Below are 23,682 nucleotides of genomic sequence, written 5' to 3'. Positions count from 1 at the left end.
CAACACAGCCCAAGTCTTGTAATTTTCTGGCAAAGAAAGCCAAAACCAAGCAAATACCTGGTACCTACAGCAACTCAATCTTGTGTTTGCTGACACCACAAGTGCCCAGATCCAGAATTTTTCAGGTTCCTGCACAGCATAATTCCAGCAATATGCTGGCACTGAAAGTTCACATTTCACAATTTCCTGGTGCTGGCACATTCCCCACCCAGATCTGGTGTGTGCTGGCACTGCCAGTGCCCACATCTGGCAATTTCCCAGTGCTGGCACTACCCATGTCCAGAATTCGCTGGCAAAGAAAGCTAAAACCTGTCAATTTCCCCTTGCCAGCACTGCCCAATCTGGAGTTTGCTGGCCGCAGGATCCCAGGAAAGAAGGAAGGAAAGAAAAGAGGAAGGCATCCAGATCCAGTCCTTCCTGGAGCCTGGAGCCTGAAATGGGCTGTTTGCTGGCACTGCCAGTGCCCAGATCTGGAAATTTCCCAATTCTGGCACAGCCCAAGTGCAGCAATTTGCTGGCACAGAAATCCAAAACCTGTGGCAGCTTCCTCTTACTGGCTCTGGCACCGCCCCCACATCTTGTGTGTCATGTAACCAGAACGCAGATTTGGAAATTTCTCAGGGCCAGCAGAGCCCAAATCTGGCAGATTTCTGTCGCTGGCAATGACGCCACCCACATCTGGTGTTGGCTGGCAGCGCCAGCGCCCAGATCTGAAAACTTCCTGGTGCTGGCACAGCCCAAGTCCATGGATTAGCTGGCACAGAAGGCCAAAATTTGTAACTCTGCAGGTTCTGGCTCCAGCACCATCCAGCTCTGGTGTTTGCTGGGACCGCCAGTGCCCAGATTTGGAAATTTCCTGATACCTTCACAGCCCAGGTCTAGCTAGCAATTTGGTTTTAGCTAGCTTAGGAAGAGAAGTTCCTCTTTCTGTGGAGGAACTGTGACTTTCCTTTTTCTTGGAACTGTTTACACCTGCTCTGGGACTGAAAACCCAGACAAACACCGGCAGCAGCAGCTCACACCTGTGGCCCCCCGAGCTCTGGGATGCTGCATTCCAGCACCAGAGGGACTTAGAAGAGACCAAGGCAGCCAACTACAACCCACAAAAAGGACTTCCTGAATTTGCCATCTCTTCACTACTGTGAGAAGTTTGATTTAATATTATTCATTTTTCATGCTTGTGAATACTTCACTTGTGAAATAAACTTGGGTTTTTTCACTTTTCTCAAGGGAAGTCTTTTCCTGAACTATTAGGAGTAGGGGCTGCTCGAACTTGCTTTCTAGACAGACCCATTTTGGAGCTTTCCTCCCAAAATTTGCCCCAAACCAGCACAAACAGTCACAATGAAAATTTCACCAGTGGCATCATTTCCTGGTGGCAAATCTTGTGACAGAAGCTTGACCTTGTTCTCCATGAGAGATTCTTGGGAAGAGCAGACAGGAGAAGATTCCTGGAAAACAGAAACAGCTTTCCAGAAGTGAAATGAAAATGAAAGAAACAATCCAAGGTGTTTTCCTCTATTTATTTCTATGCTCCCCTTTTCCATGTTGCACTGCTTCTCCATCCCAGTAATTCCAGATGCACCTCACCTCTAAGATTGGTGACTTAGTGATTTTTAGACACTCTAAAATACCATGAGCCACACAGAGTTTTCCTTCCCCTGTTTTTACTGGAAAGCAACACTAGATATGTAAGTGCAGTGCTGGGCTCAGGTAGGAATCCTACCCCAAGGGAAGTGTCCCGACAGTGTTTGATCCTCAGCAAGGACAATGCCCAGCAGCGAGCGAGGGGATCACTGTGCCAGCGTGCAGGAGTCAGGGCTCTGCATTTGGGCTCAAGGCTGCAAAGTTCCCGTGTTTGGGCAGACGGAGGGGCTGTCCCCGGGGCGCGCGGGGCTCGAACGTGGGGCTCGTGGGGCGAGCGGGGAACGGACACGGGGACGAACGGCCCCGGTGCTTCAGTTGCAGCGGCGGCAGCGGCGGCAGCGGCGGCAGCAGCAGCGGCAGCAGCAGCGGCGAGAGCACCAAAACAGATACTTCTGAACAGTCTTTCTCCTTTACTTTCTCTTTGTCTCTTTATTTCTCTTTCTCTCCCTTTCCCGCTGTCGGGCACCCTTCTCTCAGTGTCCGTTTCCCAGCGTCCCTCTCCTCTCCCCGCCTCCCTCTCCCCTGCAGGGCAGGGCCATGCCCCCGGCCCGCCCCCGGCCCCGGGCGGGGCTGCCCCGTGCCCGGCCCCGGCCGTCCCGCCGCGGTCTCGCCTCCGCCCGGCTCTGGCCGTACTGGCGGTGGCGCTGCTGGGCGGGCATCAGTGCCTGGTGCGGGGGCGGCATCGCCGCCCTTCGGCTCCGCCTGGCCCGAGCCCGGACCCGGACCCAACGCAGGGTCCGGTCCCGACCCCGGTCCCGGCCCCGGCTTCTCCCGGGGCCCGCGGAGCACACACGCGGCGCGGCCGCTCCCTCCGCCTCCGCTGCGGCTTCCCCGGCCCGAGCTCCGCCGCTCGGCAGCGCGGCCGCCGGCCCCGAGCCGCCGGGGCCTGGGGCGGGTGGGGATGCCGGGCCCGGGGCGGGTGAGGGGCGCTCGGGGGCCGTTGCTGGACCCGGGCCGAGCTCTGAAAGCCGCGTCCCGCCCGCAGGGACGGCGCAGGAGGCCCTGCAGGAGCGGTACCGGCTGGGATCGCTGCTGGGGCGCGGCGGCTTCGGCAGCGTCTTTGCGGCCACGCGGCTCTCGGACGGCGCCCCGGTGAGCGGCTGGGCCGGCGGCGGACGCAGGCAGAGGGGAGGGAGGAGGAGGAGGAGGATGCGTCTGGGCATGACGGGCGGCGAGCTCAGCCCGCTGCTCTCCCTCGCTCGCAGGTGGCCATCAAACGCGTGCCGAGGGATCGCATCCGGCACTGGGGCGAGCTGGTGAGTGAGCGGAGCCAGCGGCAGCAGCCGGGCCGTGCCGGGCGAGGAGGAGCCGGGGCCCGGCGCGGTGGGAGCCGCCGTGAGCCCTGCGGGGAGAGCGGGCGTGGGTTGAGCGGGGCATGCAGAGCATCCCGGGCTGGCTGAGGGCTCCCAGAGCCCCGGCACGGCCTCGGCCCCACTGACGGCGTCGTGCTCCTCCCGCAGCCCGACGGCACCAGCGCACCCCTGGAGATCGTGCTGCTGGCCAAGGTGTCCGGTCGCTGTGGCGGTGTCATTCAGCTCCTGGAGTGGCTTGAGCTCCCCGACAGCTTCCTGCTGGTGCTGGAGCGTCCGGAGCGGTGCCAGGAGCTCTCGGGTTTCCTGGCGGAGCGGGGGTTCCTGCCGGAGGAGGAGGCGCGGGAGCTGTTCCGCCAGGTGCTGGAGGCCGTGCGGCACTGCACCACCTGCGGGGTCCTGCACCGGGACATCAAGCCCGAGAATGTCCTGCTCGACCTGGCCAGCGGGCAGCTGAAACTGATCGACTTTGGCTGTGGCGCCTTCCTCCAAGACACAGCCTACACGCAGTTTGCAGGTGAGCCCTCGCAGGGTGTGCTCCTGGGCATCTCGTGGCCCAGCCTGGGTGCAGCACTGGGATGGGATTGATGCTAAGGCCGAGTTGTTCTGGGTGGGAGGGAGAGTGGGTTTTCTCCACTACTGGGTGGGTTTTTCCTTTGTGTGTCATGGTTGGGCCTTCCTTGTGTTTCTTCTGCCCTCTTCCAAGACCAGTGGCTTCTTTTCCATCCCCAAGTTTGTGCACAAGTCCCAAGTGCTGGTGAGAGGGCAGCGCTCACCCCGTGTGCCTCTGGGGCGGCCCCCACAGGCCCAGGGATGCTGGGGCCGGGCTCTGGGAGCAGCAGCAGCCCCCTGCTGAGCTGTGTCTGTGTTCCACAGGAACCCTGTCCTACAGCCCACCAGAGTGGATCCAGCACCAACGCTACCATGGCGAGGCAGCCACGATCTGGTCCCTGGGCCTCCTGCTGTGCCACCTGGTCATGGGGAAGCACCCATTCAGGAGGGGCCAGGAGATCATCCGGGGGCGAATCTTGTTCCCACGATGGCTCTCTCAAGGTGGATCCTCATCTCTGGGCACGGGGGGAATACCAGTGCTGGGAGACAGCAGCGGGCTCATGGGCAAACCACTCTGGCAGCTGCTGAGGAGGTTGCACATGTCCTGCTCTCCTGCTGTCCTCCAAACAGAGCATCCACGGGGAAGTTTAGGCCCAGCTCTGGGCACACCCAGCATGACCTGGGCATGGGAACAGGAGGGCAACTTCTCCAACTGACTGGTGATTTCTGGTTTCTCTCCCCAGCGTGCCAAGATGTCATTAAGAGGTGTTTGTCCATGCAACCCTCGGACAGGCCATCCTTAGAAGATCTTTTCTGTCATCCTTGGGTGAAGGGTGTTCCTCTGCCCTAGAAGACTGAAGAGATCCACGTGCACAGTTGGATCCAGGGGCCTGGCAGGTACCAGCTCCACACATCTCTTGGCAATCAGTGGCAAAGCAAACCAGGCTGGTTTTGTCCTGCCTGTAGCTCTGAGCAGGGGTCAGCAGAAGGGAACATGCAGCTCTTGGGCTGGAGCTGAGCTGGAGACCCGGTGTGACAAGCACTGGTGGCCACCATCCCCCTGGTTTTGTTTGTATGGTTCATGGATGGCTGGGGCCCTGGGCAGAGCCCTGACAGCCTGGTCTGACCCCAGGGAAGGAGAAGGAGCCCCTGGAGAAGCTGTTCCAAATGGGGCTGGTGCTGGAGACACCAAGGACAACCTCAAAGATGACAATCTCTTCCTTGGCCTGGCCAGCTGAAGATGATGGACTTGGATTCTGGCACCTTCTTCAAAGCCAGGCTCCAGGTCCAATTTGCAGGTGAGTCTATAGGCAGGGGGTTGCTCCCGGATCTGGGCATGGCACAGCTGGGCACCAAAGGTTCCCCCTTTGCTGGGGCAGATACAATGAATTCTTCAGTCAGCTGCCCAGCTGCTTTTTGGCTCTGGGCAGCTGCTGAGGGCTGGATGTGCCGTGGCTGGCTGCAGGCTGGGCACATGTGCTGCCCTCCTGCTCTGCTGCCAAAGGCAGCAGGGATGGGCAGCTCTGGGCACTGCCAGCATGGCCTGGGCACCGCAGGCCTTGGCACAAGGGCACAGGAGCCCTCAGCTGACGGGCGGTTTCTGCTTTCTCTCCTTGCAGCCGGGCTCTGCGGCTGCTGAGGCTGCTCTGGGCTCTGCCAGGGCTCAGCTGGGCTCAGCCCTGGGCCCAGCTGGGCTGGCTCTGCCCTCACATTGCTCTGACAGCTCTGCATCAGACGAGCCCGTTGCGAGCACAGCGCCTGAGCTTTCTGCTTTGGCAGGTGAGTGAGACTCTGCTGCAGGCCCAGAGATTGCAGCTGGGGACACACATCCAACTGGCAAGGACCCAAACTCTCCACAGTAGCAGCTGAACACCTGGATCTGCACAGGGTGTTTTGTCTGTCCCATTCTTCCTTCTTTATTGGCTGGAATTGTGCAATTGCACTTTCTTCCTCCTCTGGCAGTGCCACGAGTGGGCCAAAGCTGGCGAGTGGGCCGTGCTCCTGAGGCAGTGCAGTCTGGAGCTGGTGGATGGAGAATTGCCCTTCTGCACTTCCACACCAGAGCAAAAAGCTGTCAGAGGGACTTTGTGACTCTAAGAAATCCCTGAAAGTTTCAATGGGAATGTTCCGCTCATTCCCAGGCTGAGAAGGAAGGTCGTCTTGTAAAGGATTTGGGCTTTGAAAGAGTTTCCATTCCCAGTCCTGCTTGGAGCTGGAAGGGCACAAAGCAACTTCCTCTTGCCTCGACCACAATTTAAAATAACAATATTGGAAACAATCCCCAAAAACTTTTTAAAAAGACTGCTGAGGTCAGTAAGATGGATCCATGCCATCAGCACATTTACAAAGTAAATAACTTTTCTTTTCAAAAGATCAGTTGCCTCTTAATTCAAAGTTAGAGATGACTTTTCACTGCACACTTGGGGTTTTTTCACACTTTCACATTTTATATAGTTTTTGATTACTTTTTCCTTTTTTTTTCCTTTCAATAGAAAACATGTCCTATAAAAGGAATGTCCTTTGCTCTTGGTTCCCATGTGGAGCAGCTCCCTTCCTGCTGGCTGAGCTGCTCAGGCAGAGCCCAGCAGCTCCTGGCCCTGCAGGGCTGAGGCTTTTCCCCGTTGCTGGGCACAGACTGATGGAGCAGCACTGCTGAGCACGGGCACACAGAGGGACCAGCAGCAGCTGCCTTTGGCCACCTGGGGCTCCAAGGCCCAAACTCTGAGCAGCCAGGGCTGGAAGAGACTGGCAGCATCTGATCCCTGACTCTGGGCAGACAGGGCTGCACAAATGACCCCACAGCAGCAGCAGCAGCAGCAGCACATGGAGCTGACTTTGAGCACAGCCCCTGCCCCTCTTCCCTCCCGTGTGCAGCGGTGTCACAGCAGCCTGAGGCACCTGGGAGCCCCCAGGGCCAGCAGGGACTGGAGATGGCAGCCCTGGGCTCCTGGAGGCTGTGCAAGGAACGGAGCTGGGCACTCCCTGTCCATGGGGAGCTTCCAGATGGAAAAGGCTGCTGTGCCCAGGCAGCTGCAAGGGCACAGAAAGGAGGCTCTGGAGCACTGGATCTGTGCCAGTGCCACAGTCCTGGGCAGCAGCCAGCGAGCCCTGGGGGAACAGAGGGCACAGCAAGAGGGACAGAACCAGGCAAGGGCAGAGACTGGAGAGAGCCAGGCCTGGGAGCAGGAGCAGCTGCTCCATTGCACTCTTGGAGAAAGCTCTTGGCTGGTTCAAAGCGCTGAAAGGTGTGAAGGGCAGAGGAGGAGGCCACAGCAAACAAGCTCCTGTTTGCACAGCCTCCCCTCTCCGTGTCCCAGAAGGAATTGCATGGACTGTGTTCTTCTCTCCGAGCCGTCTTGTTCAGCATGAGCAGCTCAGCACCAGGAGCTGAAGGAGCTGAAGCCTCAGGCCACAGGAGCTGGGCAAAAGGGAACTTTTGGAGCAAAGGAATGCTGCTAAAATAGCCCCAGCTGAATGCAGCGGATATAATCATGGAATCACAGAACACAGAATCCTTTCTGTTGGAAAAGCCCTCTGAGCTCAGCCAGTTCAGCCGGGCACCCAGCAGTGCCAAGCCCAGCACTAAACCACGTCCCTGAAGTGCCAAGGCCTGGACACCAGCCCTGAGTGAGGCCTGGACAGCAGGCCCTGAGCCAAAGGTGGCCTCTGGATGAACCTTCCAAGCAAAGGTTTTCTTTGTATCTGCTCCCTGATGAAATATGCATGGTCATTAACACTGTGATAGATGTAGCCACTCCTTAGTGAAACATGTATTGACCTTTGTGTATTTAGAAGCCAGACAAGGCCATGAAATCTGACATCTGGCCTTGTTTGGGGCTGTATGGTCAAAGTCAGCTCCCTTGGTTCCTCCTTGAGCCCTGGCCAGGCTTTGGGAGGGACCCAAGAGGAGGATGAAAGCAGATGTTGCCACACTAGCAGTGCTGTCAGTTTGTTCATTCAGCACTGTCAGAGCTGGGCCCTCTCCCAGCGGGGTTGGAGCCTCACCTGGGGCTGGAGGCACCTGCAGGAATTCCCAGTGCCCAGGAGTGGCTCTGCAGCCCTTGGCTGTGACAGCTTCCCCAGCTGCTGTGTGGGTCTGGGGGATGGTAAAGGCTGAGGGTAAATGCTGCTGGATCTTTGTTAATCACTGCAGGCAATCTTTGGTGGGGATGGTTGGGTGCATTGCTGAGCTGCTCCTTTTGTGATTCTTTGCTGCTCTGAGCTGCAGGAAATGACACTGATTCCTTCAGCTGGAGTCTGTATCTCTGGTGCTGACCCTGCCCACTGGTAAAACAAAACTGGCACAGTCTGGCCAGATGCCAACAAAATGTCATTTGTTCAATGTAAATGTGAGGAATCAGTCCCATCAGAAATTGCCAGCTGGGAAGCCCTTCCCTGGAGTTCCCTGGCTCTGGAGTGGGCTGAGGTCGGAGCCCCTTGTGAGCAGTGGGGCAGTCGGGTAAAAGAAGCTGCACCCCTGGATGGCTTCAAGTGCATCCAAAAATTGCAAATGGAAAAGGAAAACACCTTGTGGGTTTGGGCAGACAAAGATGAATTTGTTGAGAGTACATAGGAAACAGCACTTTCAGAAGGAACAATGATTATTGGAATGCTCCCACATGGAGCAACAGAAGGTTTTAATCTTGAGCTAATATGCATTTGTACAAGTGAAATATTGATATAATAAATATCTATATACATATTTATAGTATATAAAGACATATATATATATATATTAATATATTCACATATATATGTGGGTATATATGTGTATACACATATGTGTAAAAAATATGTATATATTTTTTATATTGTTTAACACATCCTGCCAGACCCTGTTTGCTCTAAGGGCCCCTGTGGAAAATGCTCTGATCCACGGGGCTCCGTGTGAAGGCTGCTGTGACACTGAGGGACTTGCACAGCAATTCCATCCAGGAGCCTGGGTGCCCCTCAGGCACTGGGACCCAGCCCCTTCCAGCCAGAGGGGAAAGGGCCCCCCAAGCCTTGTTAGCCACAGACAGCATGGGAAAGCTGAACAGCAAAGGGCCTGGGGGCATTATTCTGGAATTAAAAAGGTGCCAGCTCCATGGACAACAGAATTCTTGTTCCTAACTCGAATGAGATTGAGAAAAAATAATGAAGAACGGTGTCACTAAAGTACTACTGATGTCTGTAAGGTGTACCTTGATAGTCAGCCAGAATCTTTGTCTGCCACAAATACCTCTGGTGTTTCACCAAGGGATTGGTCATCAAAATATAATGATGGGTTATGATGGATTGCTGAGCTTCTTTTGTAATTCTTTGCTAATGATGATGTGCTTTGCTGAGCTTATCCTTTTGTAAATCTCTGCAGCTGTGCATGATATAAATGACACAATTCCTTAACTTGGTGTCTGTGTCTTTGGTAGTGACCCTGCCCACTGGTGAAACAGGGCCCCCTTTTGCCTAAGTGTTACCTGGGAAGGCAAAAGCCCTCCCTCCAAAATTCCCCCCTTCCTCCCTGTTCCCCCCTTCATACCCTGAGCATGATGTGCTCTGCTCTGGGCTATGCCGGGGGTCAGTTGGGGTCCCCTGTCCTGGCTGTGTCCCCTGCCCAGCTCCCCCGCAGCCCCAGCCCCTCCCCAGCGTGGCTGGACGAGGGGCAGGACAGGCCTTGGCTGTGCTGCAGCTCAGCAAGAACAAAACCATCTCTGCGTGCTCAGCGCTGTGCTCAGCACCCGGCCCAGCAGTGTCTCAGTGCCAGGGGCTGTGCCCTCAGTCCCTGCCGGGGGTTTCCATGGCAACTGCCAGGCCAGGTGACCCAGGTGTCCCCCCAGTGCCGGTTGCCATGGAAACAGTGCCCAGCCCTGCCCCTTTCTGTCTGGCTGACCTGGCCTTTGGCCCTGGCAGTGCCGGTGGCTGCTGGTTCCTGGTGCCAGAGCGGCCAGCGCGGCACAGGGCAGGTGGCCATGGCACAGCCCCCAGCAAGGGATCCCCTCTGGCTCTGGGCACTGACACCAGCCCTGAGCAAGGGCCCAGGGCAGCTTTCCATGGCCACCAACCATCACAACGGCTCCGGGCATTGGTTGCCATTGCACCAAACCAAGGAACGGGTCCCCGTGGCCGTTGCCATGGCACCTGGTGGCACCAACGAGTGTCACTGCAATTGTACCTGGAACAGCCCTGGCACCGCTTTGTCCCAGGGTTGCCATGGCAGCCAAGGGCAGCAACAGCTCTGCAGGCAAGTGGCCATGGAACCTGGCTGCAGAAATGGCTCCTTGGGCTGGTTTCCAAGGAAACCTGAACTGATGGGGGTTGCCATGGCACCCAAACCCAGCAGTGGGGTCCTTGCAGTGTCCATGGCAACAGTCCCTTGCAATGGCACCACTGCATGTTGGGATGATGATGCACCCTCACAGCTGGCCCAGGGCAGGTCTGGAGTGCTTCTGGTGGCAGCTTGGGCTTGGCACACAGTTGAGGAGGATGTCTGTTTGCAATGGGGAAACTCAGGAGTTTTAGATTGCTTCAAAAACAAATGAAGGAAAATCCCTCTTTGGCTGTGTGCAGCCACTTCTCCAAGCAAAGCAGGTTCCAGGTGAGTGAGGAGAGAGACCATGGGCTTGGGGAATATGAAGCAAGGTTGTCCACACTGGCTCAGAGCTCAAGGCACCACTTCTCTGAGCAGGCCAGGGCTCCTTAGGAGAGTCCCTGGATCAATATCAGCCACTGAATGCTGCAATCACCTCTTGTGTAATAAGAACAGCAATAAAAAGACACCCTTTAAAATAGGACTACATATTTCCTGGAAGCTCTTTGAACTATTTCTCCATAACTGTCAAAGGAAAACCTCCTAATGAACTACACTGGAGCAGAGGGAAATCAAGGCAGAGCCAGGGTTTGTCAGGACTTGCTTGATCCTCATGAGCCTCACTGTGCATTTGGAGTGAGCCCTTGAACCTCAGGGCCTGGGAGGAGATTGCACAAACCTTGCCAGGAGTCAAAGGCAGAGGAAACACCCCAAGTGTCTCCAGGCATTCATGGCTCCCTCTGAGGTCCCTCTCCAACACAGGCTCCTCATGGACTCCTTGGAGGAGAGAATTTGTGGCCAGGATGGCACAAAAACCTCTCAGACAGTGTGGAAAAGAAAATCTAAAGTACCTTCAACACCTTGAGTGTCTCAAAGCATTAATGAGCCCCATTTCGTGTCAGTACAAAGCTCTCCAGGGACTAATTAACGCAGATAATTGGGGCCATGATTGGACAAATATCTCCCAGAGTCTATCCCAAGGGAAACACCAAATACCTTAAAAGAACTGAAGTACCTTGAAGCATTTATGAGCCCCACTGAGTGGTGTTACTGACAAAGCCTCTCTAAGGACTAATTGCAACACATAATTAGAAGCCATGATTGCACAAAGCTCTCAGAGACTCCAAGGCAAAAGCAAAACCCAAAGTCCTTTGAAAAACCTGCAGTCCCTGGAAGCATGAAGGAGCCCCCAGGACCATTCCTGAGCAAGGCTCCGCAGGGACTCCTTCCAGCAGATCCTTGAGGCCATGGGATGTGGGCTAGGGGAGGATGCTGAGGGCAGGACAAGGGGCTGACAGTGCCCAGCCTGGCTGGGGCTGTGCCAGGAGGCCCCCGTGCCTCAGGACAAGGTGTCTCCTCACAGCCCTTGGTGGCACAGACCCTGCTGTGCCCCAGGGCACCAAGACTTGGCTTCTCTTTGTCCCCACCTGTCATCACTGCCTCCAGTTCTCTGCTCTGCCTGGGGCCTGGGGACACTTTCCCTGTGGTGTCCCTGACAGGGATCTCTTCAAAGTACAAGAAACTTCAGTGTTTCAATAGAACTGAGTTCTTAAGGGTTCTTGAGGGTTGTGTGACATCACAAAGCTGGCTTTGACATCACAGAGCTTGCTGTGACATCACAGAGCAGGGTGTGAGGCTATAGAGCAGTGTCTGCTCTCATAGAGGGTGGCTCTGAGGCATCAGAGAGTAGGTTGTGACCTCACCTGGTGGCTGTGTAACATCATAGAGGAGGCTGTGACATCACAGACCAGATTGTGACATCACAGGGTGACTTTGTGACATCAGTCTTCTGCGATGTCACAGCACTGCTGTATGAAATCACAGGATGACACAGAGTTGGCTCTGTAACATCACAGGGTCAGTGTGACATCACAGGGGCTGTGTGACATCACAGGGGCTGTGTGACATCATGGGGGCAGCATGACATCACAGGGGCAATGTGACATCACAGGGGCTGTGTGAGGGCACTGGGGAGGTCACTCTGCCCCGGCCCCCCTCACAGTTCCCCCCAGAGCAGTCCAACCCTGCTCGTGCACAGCGGGGTCCCCTGTCCCCCCGGGTCCCCCGGCCCCGCAGCCTCCCCCAGAGGATGTTCCACGAGATCGACCCCAGAGCCTGACACGGGGACGGGGGGACGGGGCCCTGGGGGTGGGACAGGGGGACAGGGACTCCCCGGCAGCGTCCCCATGTCCCCCAGGGCCAGAGCCTGGGCCAGGGCTCCTTCACCCTGTTACAAACGAGGCCTTGAGAGCGCTGAAAAACCCCCGGCAAGGGATCAGCCAAAACCAGATTTAATATTAAGGGACAGCAGCACAAAGTTCCTTGGCAAGAGTCACTCTGCTCCTGACTGGACACTTCAGGCACACCAAGGAAACAAAGCAACTACAAAACCAAACAGAATCCAGGCAATAAAACCAGAAATTAACCTGGAACTGTCCCTGTGTGTGCATGTGTGAGTGACACAAGGACAGCAAGGGCAAGGATAAAAGGAACATGGCCTGAAAGCTTAACAGAGCTCAAACTTAACAGGACTTTACTTATACATTAACCTTAACTGATACTTTCAACCTCACAGTTTAGCAAAAGAGCAGAGTATAACAGCATGTAACCTAACTTAAACCTATGACTTCGCAATTTAACAGAGGAATAACACTTAACAATATTGAACTTAACATAAAACTTATACTAAAGGTAACTGCTTAGCAAAAGAAAACCTCTCAGCAGCATTTAACTTCACTTAGGCCTTGTGATTTAACCTTCCCTACAGGCCTGACTGACTCAGCTATCCAAGGCACTCAAGCCCCTCAGAGTGCAGCATTTCTGCCACATTTCTCCAGCACAGGCACTCCTGTGTGCACACAGACACAAAGAGTCAGTGCAAGGCACCTGTAAGAAATTCCCCTGAGGGCAGGAAATGCTCACTGTGGGTCCTTTGGCATCTCCCCAGCGGGTGAAGGGTTGAGCCTGGAGGAGTGGGGGGATCGGCCCAGGCTCCGTCGTTGTTCAGGATCCCCGAGTGCAGCAAACGGGAGAGTTCCCGGCTGGGAGAGGCCCCACTCAGAGGGAGTGGCTGGCCCAGGAGAGCTCCAAGGGCTCCTTTTGGAGCGCTGTTTGCAGGGCCCCAAGAGAGGGGCTTCAGTCCCAGCAATGGTTCATCCTGGCCGCACTTGGCATCAGCAGCTTTCTTTGGCAGTGTGAGAACAGGGATGTTGTGCCGCTCAGGGAACACAAACAGGTCCCAGGACTGCTCCTATAGGAACCAGGAGCTGGTTGGGCAGCAGCAGTGCCTGGAGCAGACAGTGTTTGTGATGAGCTGCAGAGGAGCTGAGCCTGGGGCTGTTGGCCAAGGCTGAGGCCCAAGGAGCATTTCTCAGCTGGCAGGGCGGCCTGAGAAGGGGAGGGGGGAATGCAGCAGCACAGGCCCATGGAACCAAGGGAGCATTGTGACACTGTGGGGCCCTGTGAGACCAAGAGACCATTGTGACACTGTGGGACCCTGTGACAACAAGGGACCATTGTGACACTGTGGGGCCTCATGGAATCATGGAGAGCACTGTGACGTTGCTGGGCCTCATGGATCCATGGGGACTGTACTGACGCTGTGTGGCTCCATGGAATGTAGGGATCATTGTGACACTGAGAGGCCTCATCAAAACAAGGGGCCATTGTGACAGCGTGGGTCTGCATGGAACCATGGAGACCATTCGGACACTTTGGGGTGTTATGGAACCAAGGGGCCATGGTGACACTGAGGGGCACCATGGAAACACAGAGACCATTGTGACACTCAGGGGACTCATGGAAACGCAGAGACCATTGTGACGCTGTGAGGCCTCATGGAATCAGTGAGACCATTGTGATCCTGGGAGGACCATTGTGATATTGTGGGGCCTCGTGAAACCAAGAGGCCTTTGTGACACTGCAGGTCTTCTTGTAATCAAGGGGCCATTGTGACACTGCTGGAACCCATGGAATCAAGTCACCATTCTGACACTGCGGGGCCCCATGGATCCAAGGAACCATTGTGACAATATGGAGCCCCACAAAACCAAGGGAACACAAAACAAGTCTGGCTGCTTTGGCCTCCCATAGACTGCCTGACTGGTCCAACTGACCTTTGCATGTTGAGTGTCACTTCTCATCTGCTGCTGAAACACTGAGGCTCTGTGCTTTCCTTCCCAATGGAAAAGAACTGTCCTCCTGCTCTAGGCACCCATGGCCAGAATTGGGATTTCACCTCCAAAGGTCCTTATATCCAGGGATTCTTCCAATAGGAATATTGCCAGGACAAGTCTGTCTGGCAGTGGTTTCACAAGGGTCACCTCTCATCCGTCCCCAAAACATTGGGAAAGGCTCCATGCTCTCCTTCCTAAGGAAAGAACTGTCTGCTTCTCCAGGTGCCCATGGCTGAGATTGGGTTTCCACCTCCAAAATTCCCTAAATCCAAACTCTGCAATTACTGACAATCTAGCTGGCCGTGGCCTGCTGAGGCTCTCACTTGCCTTCCAAACCTTGAGGCTCTGTGCTTTCCTTCCCATGGAAAAGAACTGTCCTTCTCAGCCAGGTGCCCATGGCCACAATTGGGATTTCACCTCCAACACTGCCTGTTTTGACAGACTGGAGGAGATTGTTGGCTCTAAACATTTTGTGTGTGGGGGAGGAAGGGGCAGGTCCAGCCTTGCCCTGCCCTGTAAGCCCAGCCCTGCCCTGCCCTGTGACCCCAATCCCCTCAGGGGCCTTCAGTGGGTTTACGGTTTCTACCTGAAGGGCGGCACCCTGAACCCCCAGCACCGCCGTTCCACCCTGGGCACTGGGGCCCTCTTGGCTCTACTCAGTGCTGCCGCTGTACTCGGGGCACCCTAAACCCCGCTAGGGACCCGTGTCCTCCTACTGCAGGGATTGTGCGCGACTCACACTGCCCCGATCCTCCACGCACCCGGAGCTCCATTCAGGGCTTGCGTGCCAACTCACCAATTCATCTGCCACCTTTACTCAAATTTGGTGCACAGGAAAAACACCAGCCAGATATTTGTAAGAGGTCAAAATGACACAAAATTCTACTGGCAAAGTGCAAAAAATCAAGAACTTTGGAATAGGATTTAACGCAACATCAAATTACACATAAAACATTAATCATAGCAGTAACTTCATTAACTTAGCCCATTTATCCTGGAAACATTAAAACACGTAAGCTGTTAGGGTATCCAAAAATGTTCCATATAAAGAGCATTAGAACAAGAAGAAAGAGAGAGAGACAGAAAGACAGAAGCTCTATAGAAAGACACATATATGACTAACAGCTCCTAGGGTTCCAGTGTGGGTGAGACACAAACCCCAGGAGAGGGCAGAGTCCATACCAGGGGCTCACCTTGTGCTCTATATTTTAAGCCCCCAGGCCCTTGTGAGCCTCCCCCAGGTGGGATTTCTGATCACACAGGCAATCAGGTTGGGTTAGCACTGTACCCACTGTGTGACTGATTGACAGCTCATCCCACAGTGTCTCAGGACATTGATCTCATCCAGCCTCTGACAGTGACCATGGTGACACAGGGGAACCTCATGGAACCGTGGGTCAGTTGTGACAATGTGGGTCCAAGGACACACCGGGGGATGTCATAGGTAGAATAATGATAGAAGAAAAGTATTACCGCGCCTGAGTGGGCGCTGCTGGTGATAGAGAGACGGTGAATCTTGTTTCTTGAATCAGAAGGCTTGATTTATTAAGATATTTTATATAATACATTATGACTATACTAATAAGAATATAGAGAGAGGTTTGCAGAGCAGCTAGGCTAGCTAGGAAGAGATAGAAAAGAATCCCAACAAAGCTGTGGCCAAGGACTCAGTCCTCTGGCTTACACTTTGTGATTGGCCCTTAATTATAAACATGGGAACATGAACCAATCACCAATCAAAATAGGTGCCCCTGTTGCATTCACCAGCAGCTGATAATAATTGTTTATGTTCTCCTCTGAGGCTTCAGCCTTCAAGAAGACACAGAAATCTGAAATAAAGGATTTCTGTGAAAAAATGTCTGCGACATCTCACCTTTCTAAATTGTATAAAATAAAAAAAATGCTGATGTGGAATGAACAGGAAATTTCTTTACCTGTAGAATATACAATAACTAACAAATCACTAGAACAATGCTACAATATAAGAAAAATGCAAAATACAATGCAAAGAGAATTTGAGTCCATGCAGCTGAGTTTCAGGAACAGTCCAAGAGCCAAAGTTGTTTCCCTTGGAATATCTGAGAGTCCTTTTTGGTCCTGAAAACAACTTGCTGCAAAAGGAATCCCATCAATAGTTATCAAAAAACCACTGACAGTCATAACACAATTTTTAAACAGTTTGTGGAATGTCCTTTCTGGCCCTTCAATGCTTCAGAGCTGCTGCCCGCTGTTTTCAATCTTTTTTATTTAATTTTAATTTTTTTTTTTTTTTAATTGAAAAACAAAAGAGCAGCATCCGAGCAGAGCAGTGCCAGACAAGGAAAGGCCCTGGGGGCCCTGGCCCATGCTGAACCACGAACCCCAAAACTGGCTCACAAAGGGGGACCAGGACCGGTAGGAGAAACCAGAGTCCCCAAAAACATAAGGAGGCCACGCAGTGGGACCAGCCCAGGAATTTTTTGAGCCCAACGGCCCAGGCCAAACCCATGAGGAAGGCTCTGCATATCCACAGGCCTGAACCCTGCTGCCAGTACAATGGCAGCACGGGTAGTGAGACGCTTCCTTTCCCCTAAACCACTGAGGCATGCCAGCAGCAGGGAAATAGAAGCTGCCCCGAGAATCTTCATCTCGGGTCTGGGAATGTTTGTTTCCCACAGCAACATGTCACCACCCCTACCGGGCTGGGGACCAGAGGCAGAACTTTCGGGAGCCCCCTCCCCCTCGCCGCTAGGGCACAAGATGGGCGGCAGAGATGGCAGCCTCTATGGGACAGCAACCGAAACACCACCCCCCAAACCGCCGAGCTTGAAAGCCGGCAGCTGGACTGCCGCAAGAGTCAGCTGGCGGGCAGCCCCCGCTCCACTGAAGGAGAGACCAGACTCCGGGGCTGCTTCCTGGAGTGGGCCCGGGGCTGGCGGGCCGGCCATGGGGGGCGCTGGGCCAGGGTGGGGGCCCACGGGGCTGTGGATGACGCTGGGGCTGGCCTGGAACGCGGCAGTGACTCTGGCCACGGAGGAGCCGGCCGAGGAGGGAATCACGCTGATCGTGGGATCAGCCGCGGGCTGCTCCGAGAGTCCCGCAGGTTCAGCGCCGTTTTCTGCCGCTGACTCTGGGACTGTCTCGGCTTGAAGCGGCGGGGATGCGCGAGAACCCACCTCCGCCACGTCCCCCAGCCCTGAAAGCAGCGGCAGGCACGACACGGGGCCGGCGCCGTGCCCCGCCGCTGACTCCGGGGTCTGCTGCAGAGGCGCAGTCGCAGTCTCCTTCGGAGCGCAAACAGGCAGCAGCGGAGCCGGGAGAAGCGGCGGGGCATCGCTGTTGCTTAGCAACAGGTCAATCGCCGAAAGTGCTGTTCTCTTCTGCCTTCTCCGACACAGGCTCTGGCGGGGGCGGGGAGGCCGGTGAAACCGCGGGCGGGACCTCCTGGAGTGACGGCTCTAGCAGGGGCGTGGAGGAAGCCTCGGAGACCGGTGCCGCTCCGATGTGTGAAGGAGGCGGAGTCTGAGAGGCCGGCGCTGGCTTGAGCGGCCACTCCCATCCCCCCGGAAAGAGAGAAGGGGGGGGAGGACAACACTCCATCTGAGCATGCTCCGGAGCAAGAGTAAAAAAAACTTCTTCGCGCCGCGAAGTTTCAGCCCCCCGCGCCGCGAAGCAGGGGGGGCGAAAAGCCCAAAGTCATCACCCATGGGGTCTTCTGCCAAGGGCGGTGGAAACGGAGCTTGTCCATAACAGTTAGAGATCCATTGAAAACAAGCTGCTCTGCGCTTCAGGACTGGGAAAAGCTTTATAAATGCTGGGTAGATAGAAGGCAACACGCGTCCCTGACTGTAGACGCACTGGATAATTGAGTCCATGCACTCCCAGACGAAAACATCTAAAGCGTACAGGACATCAGTAAAAAACCCAAAAAGCTTTGCCCATCGAAAGAACCCATAGATATCTGTTTCTGACAAAAAGCAACCATCTTCTCTGCACCAATATTTCCAGAGGGCAATAAGCTTTTCCTCTGAAGCGGAGAACTGAATCTCTTCTGGCAAGGCATGTGTCTGCCAAACGAACAGCCACAAGCTATGAAGGGCTGGTTCATCAGGGATAGAAAAGCCCACAGTACCTTCTAAAAGAGTCCAGCTTGCTCTGGCCAGCTCCACAGATCTGCTGCCCTTTTCCATCATCTTTCCTGATGGTTTTCCAGAAGAAGGTTCTGTTGTGGTCAGCCTTGGCTGTGAACTCTGTCCAAATCAGGATCTTCAGTTCTTCAGCTCCTGGCTTGAATCCACTTTCTTTGGTCACTTCAAAGCAACCATCAAATGCCACACATACAGGATTTTACCCAGTGCAGCAATTTTGCTCCTCTGGTCTTATTAAATTAATTTTTGCTCCGACACGTCGGGTCACCAGATATTACCGCGCCTGAGTGGGCGCTGCTGGTGATAGAGAGACGGTGAATCTTGTTTCTTGAATCAGAAAGCTGAATTTATTAATATAAGATATAATACATTATAGTTATACTAGAAAGAATAAGGAGAGAGGTTTGCAGAGCAGCTAGGCTAGCTAGGAAGAGATAGAAAAGAATCCCAACAAAGCTGTGGCCAAGGACTCAGTCCCCTGGCTTACACTTTGTGATTGGCCCTTAATTATAAACATGGGAACATGAACCAATCACCAATCAAAATAGGTGCCCCTGTTGCATTCCCCAGAAGCTGATAATAAGCTGTTTATGTTCTCCTCTGAGGCCTCAGCCTTCCAGAAGACACAGAAAACTGAAAGAAAGGATTTCTGTGAAAAAATGTCTGCGACAGAAAAGCCTTTTGAAATGAAGCCTTGTTCAGCCACATCAATAGCTGGCCTATCATCTCTTCTGTGTGCAACTAAGCAGTTACAAGTTCCCATGTGAAGCTATTTTGAGAATGAGACTTTGTGACCATTCTATTCTGAGGGTGAAAAACAAATGCACCTGCAATAACAAGTAATTTGTCCGATGAGAATCAGTGAAGAGGTAAACAATACGAGAGATTTGATGCACAAGTAAAATCTATTTTATTAACCAATAATCGACTAACTGATAAGAAACCTTTGAATGAACTAAAGGTGCACACAAGGTCTGTTAAACTGTGTAAAATGAGTTGTATGAATAAAGAATAAAGAGTTCTTCTCCATCTTAGCTTAGTCCTATGGGATTTCAGTTCCCCCCTTCTTGACGGCTTTGGGTTCTCCCTTCTTTGGAGCTTTGGGTTCCGCCTTCTTTGGGTCTTTGTCTTCCTTCTTCTCTGGGATCTTGGTTTCCTTCCTCTCTGATGCTTTGGTGTCCTTCTTCTCTGATGCTTTGATTTTCTTCCCTTCTGATGCTTTGCTTTCCTTCCTCTCTGGGATTTTGGTTTCTTTTTTTGGAATTTTGGTTTCCTTATTCTCTCGGGTCTTGGTTTTCCCCTTTGCTGGTATTGGAGGTTGCTTGCCAACAGAGACACTCTTCTTTCCCTTCTTCTGCCTCTCTTCCTCCTTCCTCCTCTCTTCCTCCTCTAAGGCTTTTGCCTCCTCCTCGACCTTTTGAGCTGGCTCCTTCAGCTCCCTTCTGCAGACAAAACAGAAAATATGGCTGAGAGTCCCACCAGAATCTTGGGCTCCCTCGTCCTGGCTGGCCCTGCACTTCATTCCTTGACCCTGAGGCCATTTCCGTGAATTCTCCTCAACCCACAGAGGTTGGGAACATCCCAAGTGAGGGCATGGGTGGAAGGGGACCTCCAGGACCGGCCAAACCTGAGCTTTGCCATCATAAGGTCTTGACTGTGCAAGCTCCCTCTGAAGGCACAGCCAGACCCCTCCAGCCCCTGCCAAAGGCTGATCCAGCAGCTCTCTGCACTGGTGCCTGGAAACGCCCTTTGTCTCTTGGCTTCCCAGTTTAAAGCAGAGCACAGATTGCTGACATCTGCTTAGCTCTCCTACAGTTCTTACTCAGCTCATTCAGCCCCCTTCTCCCTGGGCATAGCTGAAGCATGATTTTAAAGAGTTCAGATTTCAGCTGAGGGTTAGAAGCAATTCCCATTGATCAGGATGTAGGTTAGATAGGCAGACCATAGGTTAATGATTATGAGATGCTTAAGCTGGAGCAGATTGTTCTATTGTTTACCATTAGGAGAGGGAAGTGGAGGAAGTGAACTGTTATAAGAACATCTCGAAACCAGTAGAACAATGGTTAGCACCTGGGCTTGATGTCAATCAATCACTAAGCAGGGGACCTTGGATGGTGCCAGAGGGTCACAGAGACCTGATGAAGACATTCCTGACTTCATCCCCTAAGACCACTGACCCAATTCGAGACACCAACCCAATTCAAGGGAAGAATTGCACAGGAGTGAAGGACCAATGACCTCATTTGAATACAGAGCAGGGATGGGAGGTGCTGGGGTTGTGCAGATGTATTGTGTGTAAGATCTTGGGAAATAAAGAGAGGGCAAAGAACCTTGGACAGCGCGGTCACGCCTTTTAGGGACGGCTCTGGTGCCGCCCGCCGGTGTTAATAAACATCCCACTGTCTAACTTTAATTAGTTAGAGAGTCTCTGCCCGTGATCTTCGGTTTTAACGACTCCTAGCCTGCTCCTTCATGAGAACAATCCTATCAGTCAGAAAGCAAAGGCTGCAGGAACTCCTCTCCTGCAAGACAGGCTCTTGTCGGGCAGATTTCCTGCTGGAACCCAGCTGGGACCAAGCAAACCAGTGCTGGCTGCCATGGAAACCACTGGAAGCAGCCTCGTCCGTCTCCTCCCCATGAAACCAACTTCAGCCTGGCCTGAAGAAGTCCTGATGCACAGGCTTGCTTTAAGCACCTCCACTCCCAGCTCCACACTTGGCCTGTGTGTCCTGAGCTGGGCTGCCTTGCTGGAGCTGAGCTTCTCCTGTGCTTGCCTACGGCTGCAGCTGCAGGGGAGCCTAAAGCACAGGAGTTTTTCTGGCTGCTATGCCACCATAAGGAGAACCCTGGCAGATCAGCAGTGCAAGGACTTCATCTGTGGCAGGAGCAGGACCCAAAGCAAGGTTTGCTCTGTGCCCCACGCCTGCCCATACCACAATCACACTGTTCTGGTGAAGAAGGCAGATGATGAAGAAGATGCCACTCAACACCATGGACTTCAAGACACCTCTAAATGCGGTGCCAAGGCAGGCCCAGAGCCCAGCTCCCCGCAGAGAGCAGCTAAGCCAGGAGGGCTCAGCACTCAAATAGAGAAGATGATGTTCTGTCTCAACAGAAGAAGGTCCTTCCTCTCTTGGCAGCCAGGGAGCTCAGAGTGGCCATCCCTATGTTGCTGCTGGCCTTTGCTCTGCAGCTCCTCTGAGCTCAGAGGCCTTGGAGCAGGGAAGCCCTGCAGGGACAATAACCCGTGGCAGAGCAGGAACCCACGGAAGGCTGACTCACCTGTCCCTGAGAGAGGCCTGAGAGCCACAGTTGATCTCCTGGGGGCTCAGGGAGGAGCTGACACGTGAGGCGACCAGCACCTCAGAGGTGGAGCCTCCCTCCATGTGGCACAGCTCCGGGACATTGCAGGTGGTGTTGAGGTGGCCAGAGAAGGTGGAGGTGACCTGCTGGCTCTCTCCTGGCTGCAGCACACCTGGCAGTGGCAGGATATTGAAAGACTGGATGGAAGACAAGTGAGATTGAGGTGTTGAGCATGGAAATGGATGCAGAAGAGCATCTTGGAGCTGTAGCCAGAGGGGCCTATTCCCCAAACACTGCCAGAATCACCCTCACCTCATCCTGCATCCATGCCATTGACCAGTGCAGGGACCATGGGGAAAATCTTCTCCCATACTCACAGCACAATGCATTAATTAGTACATTACATGAAAGTGAACTAGGATGTCTCCTGGCAGTAGAAATTCTCTCTGATGCACAATTTGCCATTACAAAGTTTCAAAACCTCCTGCTTTTAGAAAAGGAGGAGACTCAGAGTGAGAGCTCTTGGAGCTGAGGGAAGGAGTCCAGTCCAGCTCATCTGACTCCTGAGGCTCTTCCCCTCTCTCTCTGATTTAAATGCTTCTTTCTCAAGGTGCTACAGCAAAAGCTCCTGCAACAATTTCCTGTGGAGCACTTGAGGAGTTCCAGGGGGAGCAGTGCCCTCCACAGGTGCTGCACAGCATCCTTGGGCAGCCCTGCAACGTGTCCTGCACGGCCTCTCCAACAAGCAGCTGCTCCAGCAGCACTTTGCGATGGCCTGCAGGGATGGGAGGCCCCTCTGTGGCCAATGCTGAGGGCCCCCAGTGGCACTGGCAGCTCCAGCCCTGCTTGCCATACTGACAATGGGCAAGGGAGTCAGATTCCCTCTTGCCTTCTCTGCTCCCAGGGCAGTGTGCGCCACGTCCAGGGAGCACCTGAATCCCTCCAAGCCTCGAGGCAGGTGAGGGTGCTCAGGACTTGGTGCTGGCACCCAAAAAACAAGCCATTTTCTGTGCTGGGAGGAAGAGACAGCCCCTCTGCAAAGTCTGCCTTTGTCAGACAGCTCCAGGGCCAGCAGTGCAATAGCAGCTCTGGGTGAAAGCAGAGCCCTGCAAACAGGGAGTCTGGCTGCCTTGGGAAGAGGGTCCATGGAGATCAGCATAATCCCAGCTTGCTCTGTGAGGGAAGCTGGAGGTGTTACCATGATGATGCAGAGAAAAGCCTCATCTTACACTGGGAAGGAAACAAGGCAAAAAAATCCCACACTCAGCACAGGCCTGTAGGATCTGAGCCAGCTTCTCCAAGGAAAACTCTCCTATTTCTCCCTCCCCCTCAGCCCATGTCCAGCCACGTGCCCTGCTGCCCAGCCCACTGTCAGGGCACAGCACAGCAGGGCAGCAAAAAGGGAGCTCAGCATGAGCAGGACTTGGTGCTGGCAGGCTGGGGAGGCAAAGCAAGCAGTCGGTGTACAAGAAAATCTACCTCTGCTCCTGAAGAGTGGGTAAAATCCTGCACTTCTTTCAGGGCTCTGGCTGCCTCCTCCTGTCCAGTCCTGAAGTGCCTCCATCGAGTTGCCGCACAATCCAGACTGGTTCTCCTCTCCTTCGGTGGCTGGGGTTTGAATTTAGGTGGGTGGAGCTCATCTCTGGAAAATAAATAACTATGAACAGGGACCTGCAGTGGGAGAGAGGGAGGGAGGGACACCTGCACGAGCAGCTCCTGGCCAGGATGCAGCCCCTGGCTGGGTGCTGGCTCGTTGGACTGAGAAATGGTTTGATCCAGCCCTTCCCAATCCAGGCTGGGGCAGGTCTGTTCTAAAGGCAGCCCAGGGATGGCACTGAGGTGCTGCAGCAGCTGCAACTGCTCGCATTGAGCAATTACAGAGGACAGGCATTTACACCTGGTGGGGATGCAAAAAGCACAGTGGGAGAGGAAAAGACAGAGAAGGCAGCAAAAAGGTGAGATTTGAGACACCGAGGGGCAGACCCAGCCAGTGCCCAGCCAGCACAGCCCACCCAGTGCCCAAGGCCAGAAACTCTGCAGCTCCACCAGGGATTTATCAGGAATGTTCCCCTGACACCGCTGGGGGGTTGGTTGACATTTTACAACACTCCCAGGTGACTCAGGTCGCATTCCCCATCCATCCTTCCTTCCATCCATACATACACAGGCTGTGGTGCTGGGATCCTGCCAAGCTCTGCCAGCCTTGGGCTTGGGGAGATTTCTGCCAGCCGTCCTGAGCTCCGTAATTGTGCTCTCTGTTCCAGGAAGCAAGCAAGAAAGAT

At 54.1% G+C, this 23,682-nt stretch overlaps 1 protein-coding gene and 1 pseudogene across 1 annotated transcript in view; one reads left to right on the top strand and one right to left on the bottom strand.

The window, feature by feature from the left end:
• Positions 1–662: 662 nt before the first annotated feature.
• LOC131562093 (serine/threonine-protein kinase pim-1-like) lies at positions 663–14,668 on the top strand (annotated as a pseudogene).
• Positions 14,669–15,178: 510 nt separating this feature from the next.
• Positions 15,179–23,682, bottom strand: part of LOC131562092 (hydrocephalus-inducing protein-like) — a 30,638-nt gene continuing 22,134 nt past the window's right edge. Inside the window, exons 14-16 of the mRNA XM_058811668.1 lie at positions 21,442–21,597; positions 16,928–17,209; positions 15,179–15,220 (exon numbers count right to left, since the gene is read on the bottom strand). Of these exons, the coding sequence (XP_058667651.1) occupies positions 15,179–15,220; positions 16,928–17,209; positions 21,442–21,597 (480 nt within the window). The remainder of the gene's footprint in view (positions 15,221–16,927; positions 17,210–21,441; positions 21,598–23,682) is intronic.

The sequence above is a fragment of the Ammospiza caudacuta genome, chromosome 10, assembly GCF_027887145.1.
Source record: "Ammospiza caudacuta isolate bAmmCau1 chromosome 10, bAmmCau1.pri, whole genome shotgun sequence".
Taxonomy (NCBI): domain Eukaryota; kingdom Metazoa; phylum Chordata; class Aves; order Passeriformes; family Passerellidae; genus Ammospiza; species Ammospiza caudacuta.
The sequence above is the reverse complement of the archived record's forward strand: the minus strand, read 5'-3'. Positions and strand labels throughout refer to the sequence as shown.